The sequence below is a fragment of the Corapipo altera genome, unplaced genomic scaffold, assembly GCF_003945725.1.
Source record: "Corapipo altera isolate COAL_440 unplaced genomic scaffold, ASM394572v1 1, whole genome shotgun sequence".
Taxonomy (NCBI): Eukaryota; Metazoa; Chordata; class Aves; order Passeriformes; family Pipridae; genus Corapipo; species Corapipo altera.
Genome location: NW_020884873.1, coordinates 17,554,172 through 17,572,438, shown reverse-complemented (window position 1 = coordinate 17,572,438; position 18,267 = coordinate 17,554,172). Strand labels below are relative to the sequence as shown.

At 40.8% G+C, this 18,267-nt stretch overlaps 1 protein-coding gene across 1 annotated transcript in view; it reads right to left on the bottom strand.

The window, feature by feature from the left end:
• Positions 1-205: 205 nt before the first annotated feature.
• Positions 206-18,267, bottom strand: part of EP300 (E1A binding protein p300) — a 60,752-nt gene continuing 42,690 nt past the window's right edge. Inside the window, exons 20-31 of the mRNA XM_027658885.1 lie at positions 16,951-17,031; positions 15,745-15,801; positions 14,308-14,385; positions 13,206-13,273; positions 11,714-11,864; positions 11,012-11,158; positions 10,477-10,590; positions 8,569-8,734; positions 7,774-7,938; positions 5,593-5,754; positions 4,900-5,181; positions 206-3,630 (exon numbers count right to left, since the gene is read on the bottom strand). Coding sequence (XP_027514686.1) covers positions 1,402-3,630; positions 4,900-5,181; positions 5,593-5,754; positions 7,774-7,938; positions 8,569-8,734; positions 10,477-10,590; positions 11,012-11,158; positions 11,714-11,864; positions 13,206-13,273; positions 14,308-14,385; positions 15,745-15,801; positions 16,951-17,031 — 3,700 coding nt within the window. The 3' untranslated portion in view covers positions 206-1,401. The remainder of the gene's footprint in view (positions 3,631-4,899; positions 5,182-5,592; positions 5,755-7,773; positions 7,939-8,568; positions 8,735-10,476; positions 10,591-11,011; positions 11,159-11,713; positions 11,865-13,205; positions 13,274-14,307; positions 14,386-15,744; positions 15,802-16,950; positions 17,032-18,267) is intronic.

Here is an 18,267-nt window from a genome sequence, read left to right as displayed (position 1 = left end):
GAACAACGCGAATGCAGAGCTGTACCAAAAGAGTCCGCTTAGAAGACTAATTATTACTCCACATCCCTTATTAGAGATTTGCATTTTAAAACAGTCATATACATTAAATAGCTCTCCGACTTCTAAACAGCCAACATTTGAAGTAGCACATATTCCGCTACCCCCACCATTTTAAGAACAAGCAACACATGTGGGAGAGAAGGGAAACATTAAAAACAGACTGTCTGTCTCACACAGTTTATTTAACAATAGGTAATAAGAAATCAATTTTTAACAGTCTATACAGTGATCGAAAGTTCTTATTTATAAGTAACCAACTTTAATTGCATGATTTACAACATTTGAGGGTTTTTTTGCTTTCTATTTTCAAGTTTTACAGAAAGTGGAAGAGGGCGGGAAAGGGGCATGGGAGAGAGAAAGCAAGCATAAAGAAGAAACCCCAGGGACTTTTTCTCAGGTTGAAATAATCCCACTGGAATTGTTTCTTACCCTCTTTTTTATGTTTTTTTTTTTTTCCTTTGTTAGATGTAAAAATAACGAAAAAAATTCTTTCAAGAAAACAGAAACCACAATATATATACTACATCCATTTGGCAGCTGCCCCTGTGTATTTGCAAAAATGTTGTCTTCTCTCTACATGTACAAATTACTTTAATACTTGAAGTTTTTTTTAAGCTCAGACTCTTGTATAGAAAATTCTTGGAGGACAAAAGTAGACTTCAGGAGGGGACTGAGTTATTTAATATTTTTACATTTTTTCAAAGAATTGACATATTTCCAACCAAAGAGGAAAAGACTGGTATTTATTTTTATATATATATATTTATATATGTAATGTTTTTTTAAAGCAACATTAACCCCTTTTGTCCTCCGGTTTTAGGAAAAGGTTCTCCTGTGTTTTTTCTGTTGTTCTGTTTTTGTGGTGGTTTTTTTGCAGTGACATGAAGAAAAACCAGAATTGGGAAAATGTTTACCATCTGCCTCAGTAAATAATAACTATCAATATTACATATTTTCATTAATTTAAAAAAAAAAAATAAAACCTATTGGAGGTATGAGCAGGGCATCCTTTGGTGAACAACCAAAAGATCATCCTCCTCCCACAACCTCCCCAACGCACACGAGGAAAAAAAAAACAAAGAAAAAGGACTGGTTATGATTCCAGCCATAACAAAAATATATTCTTTGTACTCTACTGTCCCTCAGGTTCATTGTAGGTTTGCTTTTAAAACCACAAACTACTGCTGCAGAGTTCAGATGTGTTCCAGGGAAAAATGTTGTTTTAGCTAAGAAAGATTCAAAAAAATTTGTCTTCAGTACAAAAAGTCTTGAGAAAATAAGTTTTTTATTTTCTTTTTTTTTAAATTTTTTTTTTTTTGCTCCCAAAATGCTACAATGTGTCTAGTGTATGTCTAGTGTACTCTGTGAAAGGTTTGAATTCAAGTCTGAGTTCTCGGAGCTGAGCCCCAGTTCCGTGGCGCTTGTACCATGGAGGCCTGCCATGCCGGGATTGCTAGCAAGCTGGGAAAGCATTGCACTCTGGTCCGGGCTGGCAAAGTGCCCTTGATCCATGGGGTTAGCCTGGGCAGCTACCAGTCCTGGATGTGGGGAGCTGGTCTGCGGGGAGACGTGGTGTGGAGAAGGCTGAGGCTGCATCCGAGGGGATGGACTGGAATGGGGGGGCTGGGACTGGGGCCGTGGTGAGGGAACAGGCTGCGGAGAACGCACTTGATTGGTGAGCGATGAAGGGAGCTGCTGGCCCTGGAGGTGCGGGGACTGGGCCTGGTTGGGGAGCATGTGCTGTTGGGGGCTCATAGGATTGGGCTGAGCTGGGGACCCCATCTGCTGCTGAAGTAGCCTCTGCTGGAAAGCCTGCTGCAAACTGGCTCCTGTCTCTGCACTCATGGACTGTGGAAGTTGGCTTATTTGTCCCATGTTTCCTTGCTGCATCTGCTGCATGTGATGCTGCATTCGCTGCTGCTGCTGTTGGGGATACCCGACGCCCTGGGGCTGCTGAAACTGGCTGTGGTTGGCCATCCCTGGCCCCAGCCCTGGTCCTGCTCCCTGCTGCTGCTGCTGCTGCTGGTGGCGCTGCTGCTCCATCATCTGGTGCCGTCTCATCAGGAGGTCTCGGAACTGGGGAGCCATTCCCGAGTGATTCATATTCATCTGCTGCGCCTGAGGATTCATCCCAGCCATGGCCTGCTGCGGCTGCTGCTGTGGCTGCTGCTGGGGCATGCTGGGCCTCTGCACTCCTGCTTGCATGGGGTTCATGTTCTGCATGGCTGGGTTGGGGTGCACCCCTCCCTGCTGCCCTTGCATGGCCTGCTGTGGCTGCAGGCCTGGCTGCCCCTGCGGGATGCCAGGCTGACCTGCCATGCCCTGCGGGTTCTGGGACCCCGCATACTTGGCAGCCCGCTGCTTGATGAAAGCAGCCAGCAGCTGAGGGTTGGAGTGAAGGATGTTAAGCACCTGCTGCTGCTGCATGGGTGAACTGGGAGACCTGAGAGTCCGCAGTAGGTTTTGTAAGGCCGCCTGGGGCAGAGGTGGTTGTTTGGGCTGAGCAGTGCCAGGTACTTGACCCATCCCTGGCTGAGGGGCCATATTCATTGGCTGACCCGGCTGGGCTACTGACATCATGGATGGCCTCTGCATTCCTGGCTGCAGCTGAGCTTGGGGCAGGGCCCCCTGCACCCATGGCGGCTGCTGCTGAATTCCCGCTGGCCCCATTCCTTGATCTATATGACCACTAGGACCTCTGCCTATCTGTGGAGGGTTCATTCCCATAGGTGGCATCTGGGGCATCTGGTGCTGAATTGGCCTTTGGAAGATCTGAACCTGTGCCATCTGGCGCTGGGTCTCTGCTGCCCGCTGGATCTGCATGGCCATTTCCACTGCTGCCGGAGGAGGACCCTGAACTGGTGGTTGCGGTGGCTGGGGTGGAGTTGGAGGCGTCACCTGGCCACCTGCCTTGCCCTGGGACACAGCGCTGGGGGGCTGAGTTCTTGGCATGGTGTAGGGTGGCATGCTGTTGGGAGGCGCAGGCTGAGGCTGCGACACAGGCTGAGGCGGAGGCTGGGGCTGTGGGGTTTGTGGCGTTGGGGGCTGCTGGCCCGTTGGAGTCGTTGGGGTGGCTGGTGTGGGCGAGGGCAATCCCTGCTGCTGGCCTGCCACACCGGTGCGCTGCATACTCGCCATCCTCCTTCGGAGCATCTGCGCCTGTTGCAGGCGGTGCTGAAGCTGTTGCTGCCGGAGCTTGTGTTTGATGTTGAGGCAGAAGGGCACGGGACACTTGTTCTCCTGGCAGTGCTTTGCGTGGTAGCAGCAGAGAGCAATGAGTTGCTTGCAGATGGGGCACCCTCCATTGGTCTTGCGTTTGCAGCCTTTGGTGTGTTGGACGACCCGTTTCATCTTCTGACAGGATGGCAGTGAGCAGTTGGCATTCCGACACTGGCAGGCATGGACCAGAGACTGGATACAGCGCTGAATGCTCAGGCGGCGGGAATCACCAGGGCTCTGGGTGGTGGCAGTCTGCTGGTTGTTGCTCTCATCATCTAGACCAAGGCCTAATTTCTCCATCTTGTGGTCATGGTTTTTAGTGTTATAGCAGGTGATGCACAGGTCATAATCCTGAAAAGACAACAAAGGAAGAGTTATCAGCGTTCCTGAGACTCCATGCAGTAAAGGAATAAATGATGTCATGCCGCCTCAACAAATTACTCCCAGTCTGTTCCAGGCAAATTGTTGCTCTAGGGAAAAATTCAATCTTTTATGCCACACTGAGGTACTAGAGAAGGAATAAATCCAAATTATAGCCAGGGAAAGTGTGTGGGTGTACAGGCATCTGAAAGTTACACAAATACATATACCTTGAAAAACAAGTTTGTTCTGAGATAATAAGCCACCCATTATTCAGCTGGGCCACAAAAACCCCTTTCTTTCCCAATGAGAAAGGAGAAGAAGGAGGCAAGGAACAAATAGCTGCCCATCTGCTCCTGCTTCAAAAGAAGAGGGCAAGAGTGGCAGAAGAGGTACCAGTTTTCAAAGGAGGAGAATGAAAGCTGCATTTTTAGTTTGCAGATATGAGTTAAACAACAGTGTGTGCTGAGAGAGGAACAGAACAGCATTTACCTTCTGTGAATGCGACAGCACATGAGTTTGGGCTCAGGAATTGATCTTTAAGGAAAAGACCCAAGTTCTCAGGAGTCATTAATTTAGAATTTATTTTTTGGTATGTAACAGAAAATAAAACCATATATTATTTTAACCAGAGCAAATGGAATCATCAGCTTTTAATCAGAGCTTTTCAGAACCAAATCTGAGACAGCTATTCCCTTCCAGCAGGCAAAAAACCTAAGTTTCAAGCCAGAGTCAATGACAGTCCAGCTCCTGGAGGGCACAGCATTGAAGACTGAGTGCAGTGGTCTGGAGCAGTGGAGGAGTTGCCCAAGTACTGGGATCTGACTTGTAGCATAGCAAAACCCAGAAAACCAGCAGAACGCCCTATTTACAGAAATAGTGCAGCCCAACACTTCTGACTCTTCGTGAAGAAAGTATGCACTGCTCTTCAGAAAAATCAGCTCATCCTACCATTACAGCTCAAGCAACTGCTACAGTTCCCAACTGCTTAAGCAACAGCACCTCAAATGAACCACAGGAAACACAATTCTACTTCAGCTCTCCACAGATTGAAAGTAGAAGACAAGAATCACTCCAAGCAGCAGATTAGTGGAACCGCTTGTTCTGGAAAATGTTTTCTCTCCTTTCTTTCTCTACTGCCAGTGGATGAACTGTACAGATCTTTTTCCATCAGTTAACAATGAGAAATCAGTTCAGGTAAAAAGCACTTTGGGCACAAAGATACAGGGACAGAAACAGGGAAGACTTCACCAAACATACCTCACAGACAGTGCAGTGCCATCTGGTCTCCACATGATGCTTGCACTCATTGCAGGTGTAAACAAAGCGGTCTTGGCTTTGTGTATGCAGTTCCACCAGCATGCACATGGTTGACCACTGGGCCCTTCGTAGTGAGGAGAACTCCAGGTGCTTGTCTCTAGCAAGGGTTAGGAAAGCATCACGCCCATCCATCAGGTCACATGGGATGAGTGGGTCAGGTTCAATGATGGGGGGCAGGGAGTTGGCTGCAGGGCCAGCAATGAGACGGATGACGAAGAAGACCTAAAAAATAAAAAACACTCATTACACAGAGTCCAATTCCAAGACCAACTAACACTTGAATGACATGTCACCAGGTGGTGTGCTTGGTAAGGACCTGGAAATCTCAGACCTCTGGGAGCCCTGCAGGTTCACCTTCCTCCAAAGCATTAGGTAAGGGGCACTGGACTGAACAGAAAAACTGTTGTGACAATCTAGACTGTTAGGAAGTTCTGCACGAGCACAATTGCATTTATCTCCACTGCCCTCACAGCAAAGAGCATCCAGACTTACTGGCACTTGTCTGTCTGGTGTGCATCTCAACTCTCCAGCCAAACCTGTATAATTTACAGGGCATGACTGTTTGAAGTATCAAAGCTTTGTACACCTCTTTATTGAAGTAAAATACATATTCCTCATTCAATCAACTCTTACCTCCTTGTGCTTCTCCATAGTGGCATACAGCTTTTGGGAGAGGTCATTGGACACATTGGGCATGCCAGGTTTTTTCTTATTGCCACGACTCAAGCTGCTCTTGTTCTTACTTGTCTTCTTATTGTTCTTCTTTTTGGCATTTTTGCTGTCTCCCTTGCTCACCTAGTAATTTTAAAGACATTTCATGTCAGGTATCCAAGTAACATTTAGCATTTTATTACTTTCAAATATTCTGTAACTGCAGGACAAAACACAATAATTTACTCTGAAGACACTTATCAGGGTCCCCAGAAACATTAAATTAATTCCATTAGAATAACTCCAAAAGATATCCAAATCAGCAAGACACACATCTAAAAATACTGAAAGCATAAATGCTCAGAAGGTGCAAGGGAAACATTACTTAATAAAACTTGTTTGTCTGACACAGCTGCATACTGAAGAACCTCTTGGACAATCACAAAGGGGTTCAGCAGATGAATTCTCAGTGCAATTCAAAAATAAAAATAAATGAAAAGTACAACTGATACCACACTAACCAGAAGTAAGAAAGACTTAAACCACCTAAATTTAGTTTCCTACAGCTTTCCAAGAGATTTGTTTTTAATAGACTGCACTAAACTGATTTTGATATGAAGCTGTTGTTCTGAGTCCAAAAGACATTAGCAGTGCTATTTCTAGCATTCACCTTCCTCCTGTCACATCCTCCAACAGTCAACAAAGGAGGTCAGTTTAATTTCAACTATATTCAGTTAGCAATGAGCATTTATTCCTCACTGGGCTGGTCAAAGGGCCCCCCAAAACATGACAGCATATGATGACCAAGGATCAAAGCAATTCTTATCCAAATAAGCATTTTTCCTACGCTTAAAATAACTGCCAGAACGGAAATTTCCAGTGACCATGAATGATTATCACTTCATTTGACAGTACAATTTATAACTGTCTCATTTTCAAGAGATAAAACATAAGGTCAATGAAGAGTTAAAAATATTTTTAATAATAAAGGTTAAATAGTAATGTTCTGCAAGCTTGCTCCACCTCAGGATTTTAGGGCCAAACTGCTGTGAAGGTTCAACTAAATGCTGACCAATCTCACACAGAGTGCTAAGCAATTCCTTGCGAGAGGTTTCTCGTGTATTAGAGAGATGGGAACTTGCAGCTATACCACGTGGAAAACAAACAATACCTTGCTAAGAAAGATGTTAATTAATGCAAATGTGATATCCAGTTGCCTAATTCCCATGTTACTCTTGCACTTAGATTGAACTAAGTCCTTGAAAGAAGGCATTGCAAAGAGCAGCACAGGAGAAGCACAATTTCTAATTGTAATGTTAAACCTAACTTTTTTGATCCAGAGGTCTTTTAGCAAAAAAAATTCTAAACCCCAACAAAAATCTAGTCTCTGATAAGGTGATGAAGCAGCAGCATTTAAACAGAATTAACTAACAAGTACTACTGTGTGAGCAAAAGTACTAACCTTATCCTAGATTCACCACCTCTTCCATAAAAGCTTAGAAGATCCAAGGATAGGCAGATGCATAAATTCTGCATCTGTTCACTTTCAAATTTATTGCTGAATTAAGAAGTATGCCTTATTTTTGTGGAATGTGAAAACACAGTTGCACATTCTCAAAAAAACCCCTACACAAGACACCAGCAAGAAGTTTCTCTAGTTTAAAGTAGCCCAGTTTAGCAGTAATTTGTGCTTCAGACCCTCAATACCGTAAAGCTAGTGTACTAACTCACAGCACTCCGCTACCTTCTCAGAGCATCTGCTAAGACTGGTGTTAGAACATGTTAAGTTAGAAGAAAAGAGTTAGCCACTATTCAAAAGCTAAAGCTTAAGGAAAAACACTTCCAAGTCAGGCTGAAGTGGCAACATGAACATGGATAACAACTGGATTTCAGCAGAAAAATATTCAACTAGCAGCTGTTTCAACCTTATTGCCTTTGGTAATTAGATAGGTTTAAAGCCATATGAACAGCTGCTGTTCATCGAAATGTAGTTTAGTGGTATTTTAACAGCTCTAATTTACAAACTGTAAATTTGAAATTTATCTTACAGTGAAAGGTGAAAAGGCCAGTTAACCAAAGTGCCTTGGCCCCCTCCTTTTTTATAATTAGCCACATATAATCACAACTTTACATTAGATCATGAAATAGCAGAAGCATTCTTACATCCGTGCTTTCATTACTAGTGTTTTCTTCTCTCTTCCGTTCTTCTTCCTCTTGCTCTAGTTCCTTAATACTCTCCTCTAGAACATTAGGCCAGAAGTCCCCTTCAAAGTAAGGTAACTCCTTTGCACTTGTTAGACGATCTTCTGTTGCCTGCTTAAATATATCCTAAAAAAGAGAAAAGCCACTATTGGTTACCACTATTACAAGTCACATAACCATAGGCAAAGTTCCCAATAAATGACAAAAAAAGGCATCAGCAGACCAAACAGAGGAGAGCTTAATATTTCAATACATTTCATGAGAGTACATTCTAAGTGCAGGTTTAACACTGCATCAGTTATAGTTTGCCAAATACATTTCAAATATTCCCACTTGGAAGGAAAAAAATCATTACCATGTGCTAGATTTCAATATGCATACTTACCAAATGGGACAATGTAATCACTATAATCTCAACAATAGCTGAAGTAGTGATAATTCCAAAGATTTTACATACTTCTAACTGCATGAGCATCCTAACCCTCCAATTTTATCTAACACAAGAAGATATTTAAGATTTCATGTATTTTCTTTTGCTCTCTTTTACAGTATTCCTCAAGAATTTAGTTTGTTCTAAGGAATCATTTCAAAAGTCTTGCTAGGACAATTTCAGAAGCTAAATGCTTCGAAGAGGATATGTTTTAACTCCAATTCACTTAAAACTAATGTAATAAATGCCAAGAATCAGGCACAATAAGGCAAGGAAGAAGGGCAAGACAAGATCGGTCAACGTCCCCCAGCATACACTTAACACACCTTGTAATCATGGACAATGCGCTCCGACACAGACTTGTCCAGCATCTTTTTGTACCACTCTTGCAGTCGTTTGGGTTTGGGTATCTTTTGGTCAGGAGGATGGCAGTGGAAGATGTAGTCATCTCCTTCGCTGGGTGGGCATGCCCAGATGTGTCCAGTAGTATACCTGGCATGGTTAGACAAAAACGGGACATGTGGGCTCTGACGACACTCGCGCGCTCTCCTCTCTGCCACCAGGTGGCATCACCACCTAGTTGGCCGCAGTTCCCAGATGGACAATAATTACAGTGCTCTGTAATTGTACAGTGTTGGTTCGTTTTAATTCCAGTGTTCGTTCCGTCCCCATTTAGGCAATAATCTTTTCGTCTTTTCACGCATTTTTTTAAATTCAGAGCTATATATATAGTAGTCTGTATCTAAGGTGTGTTCATTTTCCAGCCTAGATAAAAACTGAAGCCTGATATGGACCTGCAATTACCATCTCCCAATTAACTAATGGGAGAAAGAGAGATGAGGTATTTCACTATAAAAGCTTGAGACACTGCAGTAATTCATTATGTAGCAACATTTTAAGAACAGATTTACTTAAACACAATTTCCACTTTTCTATTGGAAATCCTCTGGTTTTTAATTTTGAGAATCAGTTTTACCAATTAGTTTCACCCTTTTATCTGGGAATAAACAGTCCCTGTCAACCCATGCTATTGGGTGCACAGTCTAGAATACTATCAAGATAGATGACAGCCAAATAGTAGCAGCTGCAGAGAATATAACTCCAAAGATCACTTCTTCATCTTCAGTTCTTCTCTATAAGTTTTAGAAAAGAACTCCAGTAGGAGGAATAATCAGCTCTCAAGTTAGAGAAAAATAACCATCCTTGCCATGTTGAGAAACAGCTCTGCAGAACCCTACCCAAACCCTGGGAACTGCAGCCAGTTGTCATTCTTTCTGCCTGAGAACGAAGAGATGATACTGCGTGACCAATATTGTTTTCCCACAATGAGATCCTGATGTTACCCATTAGCACAGAAGACAACATTAAGTAAAACTGAGGCCTGAGCTCTGTACAGCAGTTGTACAGACTTGCAGGTTAGAAAACACACAATAAAAGAAACAGAAAAAAGCCTAATGTATGCTTTTGAACTACTAAATTCTCACTGAAGACAGTATCACTCACCTCCATTTCAACTCCCCTAACTTTTCTCAAGGACCTGCTTTAAACATAGTCTCTAACAATTTCTTCACAAATAACTTTCTGCCAAGCTACACCAGATACCTTTGACAACAGGTTGATGTTTACTTCAGTGCCTTTTCTACTTCAGTAATCATAGTCATTTAATTTCTACCTTTCTCATTACTTCAGTTGTTTTTTGTTCTTTTGTGCTGTCCCAAGTATATTCTCTTTCTCTCCTAACTCTTCAGTTTCTTACAATTTCAACTACTCCTTCTGCAAGAGATTCCTTAGGGACCTTATACAACTATTACAGAGTTAATCAGTACAGACAGAATACACTTAAGTTTCTCCTTTAAACATGGGTAAGAACTTACTGGCGAGCCCAAAGGAATGACCTAATTAAAGCAGTGGCATTACACAAGGACTACACTACAAACAACATGGACAGCAAAATTTTATGGACTAGACAATGGTTCACTTTTTCTACTTAGATTTAAGAAAGTTTTATGTGAGTTTGGAAACCTCAAAATATCTGCAGCATAAGCCTTTCCTGAAAAGCCTGCGACTCCTTTTTGTCTCTTCCCTATTTCAACTATGTACAGTTGTTGCTACAATATTCTATCATGTGATACCTAGGCACCATATTCTGAACTATACAATGTAGTAATTTAATTTGCACTAAAAACTACCTATCACAAATGCTGTACAGAAGAAAACGTTAAAAACATACTTACCCTAGTTTCTTAACGTATTCTAGATATCCAATTAGTATTTCATGATAGACAGCAGTCCTCAAGCATTTAGGGCGGAAGAAATGAACACTGTCAAGGTAAGATATATACACTCGCCTAAAAAAAGAAAAAACCAAAGAAGGTATGAGGATGAAGAGAGATTTCAAAGTAGTTCTACAAGTTTATTCATGTTATTTTATACATCTGAAGCATCCATTACAACAGCAGTCTCTGAAGTCTCTGATCCTAATTTACCTCTAGAAACTTGGCCTCCTTTCGATATCCTAGTCTCATCTCCCTAAAATTATGCAATCCCTTCCTTGAGAATATTGATAAGTGATCCTTAAGGTGACATTGCCAGCCAGCATTCCCAGTAAGAAGCAACACTCACCTACTCCCTGCAGAAGCTACTTTGTTTCTAGAACTTAACAGCACTAAGGGTCTCACATGAGCCACAGGAAGCTCTATACAGAACTTCAGGAGGTTCACCCAACTGAGAGAGTACCAAATGAAATCAACCTTCATGCAGGTTCCTCACCTTTGATTGGGAGGAGGGCAGTCTGAGCCATACTCCTGCACATGCATCCCAAAGAAGCACAAGTCTACACCATCAATCTCCTCAAAGGCAAAAAGAGCTTTTGTTCGGTAAGGGAAAGACTCAGCCATCTCTCCACTGTCCACAAACCTGCAGTTTAGAGGGTAAAGAGGAATACCACGTATGTTCGCGTGTTAGAGAATGCATGTTACTAGTGAAGGCAACAGATGAGGACCACACTACTAATTTTAGTGCAAATTTAAAGTTAAACACTTACAGACTACTCAAATACAGGGCATCCACTTTTTACCATGAAAAAGATGACCCACATCATAACAAATTAGTATGCTGCTGGAATATCTGTTTGTCAAGAACTGGCTGGTGATGGGGTTTTGAATACAAGAGTCTTTTTTAATTGGATTTTAGAAAAAATTTCTTCACAAAATGGGCTATCAAGCATTGGAACAGGTTGCCCAGAGACGTGGTTGAGTCACCATCTCTGGAGATATTTAGAAGACGTGTAGATGTGGCACTTAGGGACATGGTTTAGCGGTGGCCTTGGCAGTGCTAGGGTAACAGTCAGACTCGATCTTAGAGGTATTTTCCAACCTAAACAATTTTATTTAATCAAAAGAGTATCATGTAAGGACAAATAACTTCCACATCCCCCAAAAGAAAGCAAAATTAGAAATGGAAAGAACATACCTTGCTTTCATTCCTGGTTTTACTTCGACAGTTTTGTCAGATGCGTGTACCACTCTAACTGTAACCTCTCCTGCCTCAGGGTGATTCTGTCGTCTTAGGAAATCATTGACTCTGTTCTCCAGGAAGGTACCAAGTCTTGTAGCTGGTAACCCTGCAGGAGAAAAATACAGCTTTAAACATATAAAAACCTGAACTGTTCATATGTGAATTCTCTACTCAGATGTTAAATGAAGAGTGACTGTTAACACATGCAGTATCTTAACGTAAATTAAAGCTTTACCTTTAAACCCTAACACTTCTAGATGGGGTGAGCTGCTTTTCCCCTGCAGGCACATTTATGGCTTATACATTATTTAAATGAATGAAGAATCTGTATTTCAAAACAATTTCCATCTGTCTTAAAAGTCAATCACAATTAAGGTTCCTCCTGAATAGAGGTTATTAGTTACTTAAACTGGATTACAAAACACTGCTCTCAGACATATCTTCACAGGTAGACATTGCATTTGGAAGTATAGTCTGTCTATAAAGCCATACTAGCCAAGTTAGTCTCTCCAATTACCAAAAGAATATATTTCAACAATGGAAGGAAAACTAAAGAAGGACAAAATTAGTTAACAAAAACCTAAAGCTGAAAGGGAATATAAGACTTCTGGTGTAACAGGGCCTGCCTCATGACTAGCCTTTACTTCTGGCAGAGTTACACATCTGCCAATCAGCTTTTCATTTTTCCAATTTGACATCTTTTGTTAAAACATCACTCTACTACGTTAAGTATGCAATACTTTCAGGTTGCTAGACACAAAAACTGATAGAAATGGTAAAAGAACCCTTGTATTCTTCCTGAATCTAGGGAGTTTTGATTTTGGAGATTTTGAAAAAAGACTCAGACGTTAAAACCATTCACTGAATGGTCTGTTGAATTTTGATGCTATTAGTTGGCTAGGGATTTTTTTTATTTCAGTAGAAACATAAATCCTCACTATTTATAAGAAGTACACGAACCTAAGAAGTTTCTGAAAGACTTATTTTGTCTACAGAACAGATGGACAATGACTGCACACATTTCCTCCTACACAGCCATCAAACCAGTTGCCTTGATCAAGAGGAAATGTCTGTAGAGAGTTTTGTCAGCAGGTGACGCAATCTTGATCTCCATCAAAGCTCTTAAGAGCAGCGGTAGTCACAGTGATTTGAACACGTTATCATAAACTTAAGTTAGACTGCAGTCATACAGCAGCTATTTCACAACACTATCAATACTGCAACTGAGATAAAAGGATGTGTATCTTGCAATAGAAGTGCTCTAAACCAGTGTATTAATCTTCTACGACAGAGTATCATTCTGAACATCACAGAACTGATGGTCAAAATTGACCAAAAGTATCCTATAACTCCAAAAAACTGAAATAAATGCAAAACAAGCATAGAAGCCACCTCTTCCCCATTAACATATTACTTGAATTTGTTGGTGCAAGTGTCAGAATCTTACTTTTAGCAGAGAATTTGTTCTCTTTCCTGGTTCTTCCTGTTTTCTTTAGGCATCCATCACAGACGAAGCTAAGGCAAAAACAGGAGACAGTGAAGTCACCCCAAGTCAGACCATGAAGTCCTCTAGCACCTCACCATCAGAAGCAAAATCTTTCACCAGAACTTATCTGGTCTGGAAAATACACTAACTGAAATTTTAAATAAAAGACAGCATGAAGAACAGTGCCAGCAGAAACAGCTCAACTGTTTCAGAGCTGCAGAGGAGGATCTAAGCTCCAGGGGCTGCATCTCCTGTCAGTCACCCATGTCACCACCTGCAAGTCCAGGAAACAGTCTCCACTGGCAGGTCTAACAATAGCAGCTCAAACTGCTGTCTATGATGAAGATGAGATACCACAACACTAAGCAAAAGGCTGATTTTTTTTTTAAAATGCCCAAATACATGATAGACTGAAATGATTCTATGATTATTCCTCAGTTACAGGGTGTCCACGCTCTTCCACAACAATGTGGATGGGACAACAGAATGCTTTCTCATAGATTTCTTGTCAAGAAATGACATATTTAAGCTCTTCTAGAACTTTAACATTTTTTATGAAAAGCTTTTAAATCAATCAGAAGAAAACCCAGTATGTTGATCAAGAACCATGAAGCATCTAAACAAGACTATATTGTTTTTTAAATTAAATATGATCACCAAGGTCAAAAATGTTAATTCACCTGCTAAATTCTTCAGTTGTTACAAAATTTTTTTTGAAAATGACAAAGCAGTATAGTTTGTACAGAAAACCGATCACTCAAACTGTTACCAGAACTAAAAACATCTTTTCATGAAGGGCTAGTGTCTTTAAACATAAAAGGTTGAAACACCCTCTTCCACACAAAGAAATGTTAGAAACATTAAAGATTAAAAACAACTTAACACACAACAGTCAGACATGATGTCTAAATTTGATGTTATCCTATAGATTGTGTAAAATTTTCAGGGACTGCAACTTCTTCCATTAGACACTCTTTTAAACATAACCTATATAAGGAAGTTTATGCACTAGCTGTAGTAAATACTAAATATGCTCTCTACTTAATAAGGAGAAATTTCTCACCCAGAAGGCCAGATTATCTCATTATGAAGAACGCAGATCTGGTGCATTTTTCTTCCACACTCTATACATTCAACAAATCTGCAGAAGGCAAAAAAAAGCGCAAAGGGGAGCAAAGGTTAGTAGTATAATGACTTGCTTGCATATTTTGTAATATTTAATTAGAGGACTTCTAGCATTTAGGCTTTAGAGCCTATATAACATAGAAGGTACATCTATGATGAGAACAGCCTCCAGAACGAATTAAGAACCTGTCAGCTCAAATCAGGTAGACTATGCAGGGACACATTATTACTACAATTGGTTTGTCTTACTGCCATCCACTCATTTCTTTAAAAGTGAAGACCTTCTAAGGATAAAATCTGTAAACTACAAACCCTGGGGTACATTGCAGATATACTGCAGAAAGATGGGAAGGAAGAAAACAGAAGCAATATCCAAGTCACTTTCAGAAGACTAGCAGAGATTTAAGGAGAACTGAGGTAAGTGATATGGTCTACTTCCCAGATGTTGGTGAATATAATTCCCCAAAATACCTAAGGTTGCTTCAGGTATCAGGACAATCTGACTCCTTTTGAACATGCCTATCTATGAGTTTGAGAATTTGATTGAATAGTTGTAATCTGCATAGAGCATATAGTATCATACTGTAAATTAGGTTTATATTCTAGTGTTAGGCTCTATCTTCACTTTAACAAAGGGAAAGAAAAGTTATGAATCAAGTTACTATTTTCTCCTTCCCACAGTCTTTGTAAAACAGAAGAATTGGTTGACTCTCATGCCCTTAGAAGGATGGTGTAGGAATAATAAATATCCTTTTTGCTGATTCATTTGAGAATGAAGATAATGTTCACAGAGTAGTCACACAGGTGTATAATGGAGGGACCACATAAAGTAGCTTCAAAAAACTCTCTCAGGAATATAAAGAAAAGCTGCTGAGTCACCATCATCTTAACATTACTGAATGACTACAGTTCTGATTCCAGAACAGTACAGAAGAGAACTGGCTGATTCAAAACTTAACAACTTTTCCTTCTAGTACAGGCCTGTAACATACAACTGCTAGAAAAAAAAACAGCATCAAAAGCTACTGCCAATTGACTCAAATCAGTTCTGAGACTTCAGCATTTACCACAAGGTTTCAAAGCAGAGCTATCTGCATTCATCCTTCTGTCGAATCTACATGCAAGACAACAAAATGGCGTAATTTCAGCACATACATCCAGTGCTATGTATTTCCAAAGTACAGTTGTGCTGTGGTTTGGGTTCTCAGCACGGAATGCCAGATATGCTGTTTACTGAGCAGCCCCTGCCAGCTAACAGAGCTACGTGAAATTGGAAAACATTGAAAGACAAAGCTGACTGCGAATGAATAACATATCTCTTACAAAATAATTATAATGAAATAAGCATCATTCAAAGTGCAACAGCAATACTTACAGTTCAGGATCCAGTGTATCATTTTTCCTTTTTGAAAACTGTTCTTTGTTTATCGTGCTATGGAGAAACAGGTAATAAAACTCAGTTTTAACGCAAGACAACAAACATTCATGCCATACCACACCTATCCACAAACCAAGACAAAACTTGCAAGGAGATTTTTTTAAACACTCACTGGCACTGCAAGGAAAGGAGTTGTGTTTTACACAGTGACAGACAACTAGAGTATATGATACTCAACTCTCTGTGGAAAACATTTTTTTATGGGACAACGGCTTGTATAGAAAAATATTGCTCCCTTATTCAGTTTTACTACAGGATGAATGTTAAAGCTTGCTGACATTCAAGTTTTGGATGGGTCTGATCAGTATTTAATAGTGAAAAGACTACTTGATACGCTCTCATACTCTGCAGGCAGAGAATTCCAATTATCTTTAATTACTGAGGTAAGTTGTCTTATTTCAGATTCCCCTAGCTCTCCTCCAACATTAACTTCAAAGGATGTATTTCAGCTTCCAAACCCTGCAACCCTAGCCCAGCCATTACTATATACACTATCTTTAACTTCCCTACAGCATTTTACCAAAATTTTATTTCAAGCTTTTTCTGGGGGGTAGGTGTGAGGAGGGTACAGCAAAATCAAAGACTGGCCCAACAGTTTGACACCAACATGGTAAAAGGAAACTAAATCTATGCACAGACTTTTACTGTGTTCTCAACAACTGCACAACATTTCTCATAAGCAGATGGTACTGCAACAGTGAAAGACCTGTATGGCAGAAGTAGGTTGCCTGCTTCTGATTTGGATGAAAAACAACCTGATGTTGAATACAAGTTTAATAGCATAGCCAGTGTATAAAGAAAATGGTACGTTTGACATTTCAAGCTATGTCTGCCACCTATTTGCCTGCAGGCACGGTTATTTTTCTGCAGTACAATACTTTCACTTTTTCTCAGGGAAAAAGCCATTTTCTTCTTTCCTCTCTATTGGCAGAGTTGCAATTTTAAGCACTAAGTGCTTATTTTTCACTAGTTTGGTCAGTCCAGATTTTAAAGACAAGCACAAGCCGAGGCTTTTATGAAGAATATATTGTCCTCCTTCTAGTAGCCTAAAAACCTAAAGCTAAACTCCTTCCCTTTGAGAAAGCCCTGTAGGCCATGATACAGCTTATGAATGCACAGCCCAAGCAAACACAAATAACTCACGTTTGAGGTTGTGATGGGTCATCTCCCAGAGAAACGCTCTCCCCTTGGATTTCGTTGAAGCACTTCTCACAGAAATGATACCTGTCAGCAAGAAGGCCATATTTGGGTGAACTGCTCCGTCCACACAACACAGCCCAAGTCAAGCAACGGAGCCACCAATCACAGCAGGCCAAGGAAGGGACAGGAGCAGAGAGCAGGTCATCAACGGCGACAAGGATATTCAATGATGCAGATTTATGGGCCCCACATTGAGTTTGGTTGGTTTGGTTTTTTGGTTTGGATTTTTTTTTTGGTTTTTTTGCGCAATCAAGCCAAGTGCAGACAATGACAAGCATGAAGGAGAAATTAAAAAAATAACACACACACACAAACAAAGAAATGGGGGTTTGCAGGACAAAAACAAAAACATAGAAGCAGGACAAGACAACACAAAGCAGAAAGCCAAGGCAAAGCACAGATTAGCATTAAATCTCAAATGGGTTCACAAGCAGCAAACAATTAAAACAAATTAAACAAGAGTATTCCATTTTAGCATACCCATACCCTCTTCATTTTAATAATCCATGCCACGTACAGCAAAGAATTAAAATGAGACAGGGGGAAAGAGCAGAAGGAAGGAGGAACTGCTACTCTGACTTGTACATCAGCACAGCAGTTCTGTTGGCAGGAGGATCTGCAGGAGATCAATGGAAGAGGGACAGTCTTCCATCTTAAATGTATAAATGCTGAAAGGTCACATGATTCTCTCCCAGTTGAAAGGGAAAGCTAAACATCAGAAACTTCAAGAACAATAAAGTCTGTCCTCAAAATTCTTACAGACCAATTAATAGAACTGTTAAACTCTATGTTAACATTAACTACACACATAATGCTCCACGTGGATATGATTCAGCCATAGCCCAGTTTGCTAGAACAGTCTAGCCATCACTACAGCAAGCATTAGAGAGAACTATTTCATTTGTACTTGAATAGAGATTAATTCAAGATTCTACCCTAGACCTCAAAAATGTTCTAAAACTGTAGCCTCTCTATCACTAAGGCATGTTAATTGAGTGCATAAGACAGCTAAAAATAAAAAGAAATAAAATTCAAACAAGTTCATTATAAAGCCACACAAACCAATAATATAGCAGCTATTAGGCTGGAACAACAGGTCCCAACCCTCTCTCCGTTTTCATCTGAGATAACGCAGAGAATAGTACTTCTGGAATTATACATTTCAGTCAATAGATATATATGTATGTGTATTTACAATGTAATCTGCAAGACACATGTATGCACCTGTTACAGTGCAAACGTTCCCTTCTGATGTCTGAA